General features: G+C 45.1%; 1 protein-coding gene across 1 annotated transcript; it reads left to right on the top strand.

Moving 5' to 3' along the window:
- Positions 1-3,038: 3,038 nt before the first annotated feature.
- On the top strand, positions 3,039-3,491 carry LOC142784399 (uncharacterized). The gene has a single exon (XM_075882768.1). It carries the CDS (start codon positions 3,039-3,041, stop codon positions 3,489-3,491), a length of 453 nt encoding a protein of 150 aa, XP_075738883.1.
- The last annotated feature ends 4,748 nt before the right edge of the window (positions 3,492-8,239 follow it).

Here is an 8,239-nt window from a genome sequence, read left to right as displayed (position 1 = left end):
GCCGCAACATCCTCGGAAAACAGTGCCTGCGATCTTGGCGAGATACATCGACTGCGGGAGGCAGAATGAAACGATATCTTAGACGACGCCACAGCCTGCGGTCCCAACTGGATGTCCTGTTGTCCGAGGCGGAAGACCACTTGCGAGGAAATCAAGCCCTCACGGCAGCAGCAGTAAGTGTATTCCTCGACCGAAGAAGCTCATTTTATGGTCAGATAGAGAAAATGAATGAGGCTATTTTTGAGAAGACGCCTGACGACCTGTTGGACAGCGAGACGTTAGACGCTGGAGAACACCGCGACAAGGTTATTACTCTCACAGCGAATCCACGAGTCGAGCTGAATGAATGTCTGGCTCCTCCAGCCCCACTACTTACGAACGTTCACCCGTTATTATCTGGCAAAAGCAAGCTTCCCCAACTAGAACTCGTAAAATTTAATGGTGACCGCAGACTATGGCCGAGATTTTGGACGCAGATTACATCAGCAGTCCACAACTACAGCGAGTTAAGCACAGCTGACAAGTTCAACTACTTGAACAGTTTGGTTACCGTCGTGTCGGCATCAGCCATATTGGGATTACAAGCTACCGAAGAGTGCTATAAAGACGCTATTGAAATTCAAAGAAGCGTTTCGGAGATGAACAGATCATAGTGCACGACCATTTGCAAGGTTTGCTGGATCTAAAGCCGGTGTCGTCATCAGCAGACGTTCGTAAGCTGAGGCAACTTTACGACAAGGCACAGGTTCATATTCGAAGCCTCAAAGCGCTTGGCACAAACTCGACAACTTATTGCTCCATGCTTCAGGAAATCCTGCTAAGAGTTCTACCGAAGGACATGGTGCTGCGTTTTCATGAGATGCACAAGGCATCCTCGTCAGCTGCATCCTCTTCGAATACGCAAGGCAATTCAAACCGTGTAACGGTTCCGGAAGATAATGATCTTCGAATGCTTCTGGAGTTTTTCCAACTTCAACTCACTTGTCGGGAAGCTATTGCTGAACAAGACGTAACAGAAACTCGCCGAGTCCCAGATAAGGGAGGACTAAAAAACAGTCATCCACGTGACGTTTCCCCGACAGCTGCTTCACAAAGCTCAACAAAAAGTCCACAAAATTGCCTGTTCTGCCGGTCTGAAAAGCATTCTGCCGAAGTCTGTTATACAAAGAATATCGACTTCTCAAAGAAAAGGGAGACGCTCATCAAAGCTGGACGATGCTTTCGTTGCCTAAAGCAGGGCCACATGGCAAAAGATTGCAGAAGCCGTTTAAAATGCGGCAAATGCGCAAGAAGGCACGCAACATCTGTCTGCGCATCCGACGACATCAAAAACGACAAGAAGGTGACATCTGCGTCGGTCAATCTGGAGTCCAAGCAGGCAAGGTCAGTCGTAATGCTCCAGAGTCTGACAGCCACCGTATTGGACACTAAATCATCCGGTCGCTACCAAGTCCTCTTGGATGGCGGAAGTCAGCGAAGCTTCATTACAACCAAAGCTAATGGAAGACTTGGAATCGAACTAATAGAAGAAGAAATGTTAGCCATCGGTGTGTTCAGGGGTAATAACATACGAAAAACCATGAAGAAAGCACGTGTATCGATTTTCCCTGCGAACCAGAAGCTTCCGATTTCAATAGAGGCACTCGTGGTGGACACGATATGAACTGAATTCATTCCGGCACCAGAAGAAAACGTAATAAGAGAAATGAACAAGATGCACCTGGATACGCGAGCTCTCTCTTTACAAGGAGTAGAAGACAAACAGATTGTGGTCCTTATTGGATCAGACTATTATTGGGATATAGTAACGGGTACTGTGAAGCCGGTGTTCGAAAAGTTGAAAGCCGTCAAGACGAAACTGGGATGGACTGTGTAAGGACCATTGTCTACTGCAGCCAATGTTACACAGTGTGCCAGTATTGTAGTCCTACGATCCACAGTGACCGAGCGAGATATCTCGAAACTTTTAACTTCTTTCCGAGATATAGAAAACACCGGTATCCAGGCGGAAAATGAAGAAACGACGGTCGCTGAATCAATGCTGGCAAATTATGAGAACATCAATAAGAAAAACAATCGATATGAAGTGGCGCAACCGTGGAAGGAAAGGGTTGATCTGGGTGAAAACCACGCAGTTGCACTCAAACGTCTGCACAGTTTGATGAAGAAGCTAAACAAAGATAGTGAGCTCTTAAAACAATACGAAGCAACTATTCGAATGTACCTCGAAGAGGGATATGCTGAAAAAGTACCTTCAAAAGAAGACCAACCAATTGGAACCCGGTATTATATGCCACACCGAGCCGTCATACGAGATGACCGATCTAGTACGAAGGTACGCATCGTGTTCGACGCTTCGTCTCACGAATCCGGGATGTAGTCCTTAAACGACAATCTAGATGCCGGCCCAAATCTAAATCCCGGCGTAGTGACGCTACTGCTTCGTTTCCGACGCTACAATGTAGCAATGAATGTGGATGTTGGGAAGGCGTTCCTTCAAATTGGCCTGCAAAACATGACAGAGATGCACTTCGCTTCTTGTGGTTCAAAACTTCACCTCAAGTGGACAGCGCACTACCAGAAACAGAAGTTTGGAGAATGACGAGAGTGCCCTTTGGAGCTACTTCAAGTCCTTTCCTATTGAGTGCAACCTTAAAGCACCTTTTCAGGTCCAAAGAAAATCGCTTTCCTTCGACAGCCCGCCCATTGCAAGACTCCTTATATTTGAATGATATTCTTATTGGCACTTACACCAGTTAACAAGCTATTGAAATGCAAAAACAGATAATTGAATCTTCAAATATGCTTCAATGAACTTTCGTAAATGGGCCAGCAATGACCCCGTTGTATCTGCCGTCTTTGTACAAGGAGTCACTTCTTCCGAAAAATCACTTTGCTCACCTTCTGGACCTCTGAAAGTCCTGAGACTTTATTGGAACAAACAGACGGATATCTTTTCGTTTAGGCCCCAGGATATTCTGCAGTTTATGGAGGAGCATCGAATTACCAAGCGCTTTGTGCTCCAATATGTTGCAAGGATGTACGACCCTTTGTGGTTTCTGTCATCCTTTACAGTAAGGGCGAAGATCTTCCTACAAGATCTCTGGAAAGAAAACCTCGGCTGGGACGACACCATGCCAATGAAGCTGTCGGCTGTTGGGAAAAAATTGAGCAAGGAGGTAGCCATGCTACATGAGATCAGTATTCCCAGGTTCATCGAAGCGGGCAGCGAAGGCGCTTATCAAGAGGCAGAACTGCACATCATTTCTGACGCTAGTGGGTCAGCATACGGTGCTGTAGCCTACCTTCGTACCGTCGACTCAAGTGGTACCGTCCACACTATACTATTAATGGCAAAGACAAGAGTTGCACCGTTAAAGACGATTACCTTGGCGAGGCTGGAGTTATTTTCAGCTTTGCTTGCAGCCCACTTATATGCCTACATCATCAAGAACTGCAACCTGGGCATTGGTGAAGTAACATTTTGGTGAGATTCCCAGATTAAACTTTGCTGGATTTACAAGGACCCCGTTTCTTGGAAGGCATTCGTACGGACTGAGGACGCCGGAGAACAGAAATTTGACAAAATATTCTTGATGGCAATTTTGTCCCGGAAAAGAAAACCCTGCAGATTTGCTCACTCGAGGCTTGACTGTACACAAACAGAGTAAATCACAGTTGTGGTGGTATAGACCCGGATGGCTTGCCATGTCTTGTACATTTTGGCCTGAATTCAGGGGGAACCTTGACCTCGAAAACGGAAAACGGCAGCTGAGACGGGGCCAGAAATCAATATCCACGCTGTCATCACGAGAACATCGATGCCAACGCTGATTGATAACGAATGATTCAGCAGCCTCACAAAACTTGTAAGAGTAACGGCATGGGTCTTCTGTTATTTTAAAAAGTTGAAGAAGGAAAGCACTAGGTTCAAGGAGCTGTCTGCTGAAGAAATTCAACAGGCGGAGTGCTGCTTGATTCGCGTAGAACAGAGAGCTCACGTTTGTAACGAAGCCAACTGCGTCGCAAACGAGAATCCGATTCCTTCCCAAAGTCCAGTTGAACAATTAAGATGGTTCCTCGACAACAACGGGCTGCTTCGAGTGCAAGAAAAAGTTCAGATTACGGACGACTCGTACGGTTCTCGCCATCCAATTGTCCTACCGAAAGACTGTCACCTCGTTACTTTAATCATCAATTATGCTCACGAAAAAGTCTTCCACTGAGGAGTACGAGACACACTGACTCAAATAAGGTATTAATACTGAATTCCACAATTACGACAGCTGGTGAAAAAAAAAACAATACGATGGTGTGTCATCTGTAAACGCCTACAGTCTAAACCAGTTGAACAAGTTTCACCTTGTATGCCCCAAGATCGTTGTTAGCAAGCGCCTCCGTTTCTTGTAAGTGGAGTAGATTTTGCGGGCCCACTTTACATCAAAGGGCATCTTCACCATCGCTCTTACATCGCTTTTTTACTTGTACTGTAACAAAAGCTGTTCACTTGGAACATGTTGAAGATTCGACGACGGTGGCTTTCCTTTGTGCACTTCGGAGATTCGTATCACGTCGAGGCCTATGTCACACCATGTACAGCGTCATTGCCTGAACCTTCGTCAAAACGTCCAAAGATCTAGAGAAGCTCTGGCGAACAATTCGGCATCCCGATGTACTTGCATATTTCTCTTCCTCGAAGATTCAGTGGAAATTAATTTGCCCGAGTGCTCCTTGGTGGGGCGGATTTTACGAGAGACTCGTACGTTCTGTGAAGACCTGCTTGAAGAAAATGCTTGGTTGACATTTGGTAAATCAGACAGAGTTGGTCACGTTACTAACGGAAGTGGAAGCAGTAATAAATTCTCGGCTTTAACATATGTGTACAATGATGTGAATGAGGCGTGCCCCCTATCTCCAGCAGATTTTCTCGTTGAAGAAGACTGACAACGCTACCACCTTAGGACCTCAAAATCAAAACCGAGTCGACCAACGATAAACTGAAGAAACTTTGGAGCAAGAGAGAAGAGGATCTGCAAACTTTCTGGTCTCGTTGGTTAATGGAGTACCTCAATGAACTCGGGAATTACACATTCAACCAAGCAAAAAGAAATCACCTATTGAAGGAAGGCAATGTAGTTTTACTCGGAGAAAAACGTTGTCCCAGGCAACTGTGGACCTTGGTTCGCATAGAAGAACTGATCGGTGGACGTGACGGCATCGTGAGGACTTGATTTCTACGCTTGCCCGACGGCACTGCTGTGAAGCATCCTGTGCAGCTACTGTACCCATTGGAAGCCACCTAACGTCATCTGTCGGCGCGGGAGACTGTTGTGAGTTCCTTTATTCGTCCCTCGCAGCAGAATAGCAGTCATCATCATTATTGAGCCTCCTCACGAGCTGACGCTTCGCCTCGTGGCAGCGCCAGCTTACCCTTTTCTTTTTCTTTCTTCTTTAGTTCCAATAAAGCCTTTCATCTGGCAATACGTGTTTTGCTTGATGTGAGCCACGCCGCAGGAGAGAGGCTCAGAGGTCCAACAGCTACAAACGTGGTATGAAAATTGGCAGATGACAATTATTTATAAAAAACAGTAGCAATGTGAGTTATGTGTAAGAAATAGCCGCTTCTGTTTACTTATCACGTCAATGGTCATGCGTTATCCGAAGTCACTAAACACAAATATTCAGGACTCATATTCACATCAGACTTAAAATGGAATGAACACATAGAATACGTTGAAAGAAAGGCAATGAAAAAGCTTGACTATTTGCGAAGGAAGCTTGTGAATGCCACACCACACATCAAACTTCTCGCGTACAAAACTTCCATTAGACCAGTATTAGAATATGGAGCTGCAGTGTGGGAACCCTTTACCTAGTCCAATAATAAAAAAATAGAAATGGTCCAAAGAAAATCTGGCCGTTTTGTTTTAACTGTTATAGTTGACGTACTTGATTGATTGATATGTGGGGTTTAACGTCCCAAAACCACTATATGATTATGAGAGACGCCGTAGTGGAGGGCTCCGGAAATTTAGACCACCTGGGGTTCTTTAACGTCCACCCAAATCAGAGCACACGGGCCTACAACATTTCCGCCTCCATCGGAAATGCAGCCGACGCAGCCGGGATAGTTGACGTACTTCCCCTTCACTTCTACTGATTAAAGCGGATCTCGAAAAACTACAGGAGAGAAGAAGAATGGAGAGGCTGAAGCTTTTTTACCTCATTTTTCACAACAAAATTGGTATCAACAAAACAGTGCACATTAGACAAACAAGTGAATGTGCTGTGCGCTCCCATCATTCAAAGAAAGTTTTAGATTACGTAAACGGCACAGACACATTCAAGTATTCATTTTTTCCAAGAACTACCCGGGAGTGGAATTGCCTATCACCCGATGCTGTACAGCGTCCAACAGTTGATTTATTTTTACATGCTCTCAATAACCACTAACATTTTTGTGCAGTCATGCAGCCCAGAGTTACGCGATGCTTCCATTTTTTAGTACGTTTCAGTCAGCAAAACTATGCCATTATTGTAATGTTATTCTTTCGTTTTTCGTAAATTAATACAAATGTGTTGAATTGGAACCACTGTCAGTATGCTGTGTGATGTCAATTATGTTTTTTGTAGTAAATATTTCTGTTGACCCACTCCTGCTTAAGACCTGGTAAACAGGTCAGCAGTATGTAATAAATAAATACATAAATAAATAAATAATAAGTAGAAGGATAAGCATGGCCAGAAATCGATTTATGTGGTGTGGCAGAATCGAAAGACATTTTTTTTCTCGTCTCCGCTGGGAAACCTTGCGAAGCAATCGAGAGAGCTCATTTACGTTTTGTCAACCAGGCGGCAAAAACAGTTTCCTGTTTCTGTTAGGAGTGGCGTGCAGTTGCAGGCTTACAAACACTGCAACTTCGAATAGTTGCAGCAATACACGGCTGATGCGAATATAGGCGGTATTCGTCAAGGCATATGCGAAACAGGTGCATTATTATTGCTGCGATACGTACGTGCGCCGAAAAATTTACATATGCCCCGTATCTGTTATGGTAGAATCTCTCCGTGCAGTCGAATCAAGTGTTTTATATTCAAAGACACCGCAAGATACAACGGCACACGCTACAATAATGTGCACGCTGCGCCGGTAGAAACAGTTCGTGCTCCAGTACTCACCAGCGCTTGCCAGTAAAAATTCCAGTGCTTCGCAGTGTGTATGTCCATCACAGAGATTAAGCCAGCGCCCATACCAGTGTGACACAGCTATTTACCAGTGCGCCCAGCGAAGTACCAGTGATCACAACCGTGTACCATGTCTCCAGCGTGTACCAGTAGCAAAAAACGTACTGGCATCACGCTGGGGACGCTGTTTTTGCAATAGGGTAAGTTAAACACTTTCGCTCCAGATGGATGCACGCAGAATTTCTTCCTCATACGGGCGTGAAGTGCACGAAGCAGCTAAAAAACATTACAAAAAGCCCCGCTTAGCAACACATAAACACGTTCTCTCTGGGTGTGTCACAACAGTATTACCATGCAGCGACGTGTTATTAACTATTGCACGAAGTGTCTATATGTTGGCTAAATACAGCCAAATTATCCAATGCGTAGCAGATGCTCACTTTTTTCACGAGGCTTTCACCGCGGAAAAAGCCGCGATAGCAGCGCCGTGGTGCGGGAGGTCACCGTGAAAGGCCCTAACCCATCCCACAGTATTCACTTGGTGCTTCGGACATTCCCTTTCTTCTAGGTTACTCTGGAAATTACCACTTATTCAGTAGGTGAAAGCGGGTGGAAAACAAGGTGAAAAGTCTGATTGCTACTGGACATGCATACTTAGAATTTAAATGATACAGAGGTAGCAACCAGGCCTGCACATGATTGGCTACTTCACCACAGGACACTCTGATGTTATACCATAGCACCAGAAGGTAAATCCCCTTCAGTAGTGTCCTTGCAAGCGGTAGGTATATTAAAATAAATATTAAATAAATAAACCGACCGTGCCGCTGTTTTGTACGCGAAATTTGTTCCGTTCAATCCAAGTGTGATGTACTCGAGTGCGTTCTGGGTAAACAGTGCAAACATTACGCGTAATTGACAACATGTATGTAGCCATTGCGTTGTTCATGCATATCGTGATTCAGGATGCCGAATCAAGTGAAAGACGATTTCGTCTTCACCTTGAAGCCCGCGATTTTGCGGCACACGGGGCGACAAAGAATGTGAGCCATCC

Source organism: Rhipicephalus microplus, unplaced genomic scaffold (assembly GCF_043290135.1).
Source record: "Rhipicephalus microplus isolate Deutch F79 unplaced genomic scaffold, USDA_Rmic scaffold_14, whole genome shotgun sequence".
Classification (NCBI taxonomy): Eukaryota; Metazoa; Arthropoda; class Arachnida; order Ixodida; family Ixodidae; genus Rhipicephalus; species Rhipicephalus microplus.
Note: the sequence above shows the minus strand (reverse complement) of the source record. Positions and strands in the feature narration are given on the sequence as shown.

What these genes read in the sequence shown, in the direction of transcription:
- LOC142784399 (XM_075882768.1), top strand. Translation starts at nt 3,039, where the DNA reads ATGTACGACCCTTTGTGGTTTCTGTCATCCTTTACAGTAAGGGCGAAG.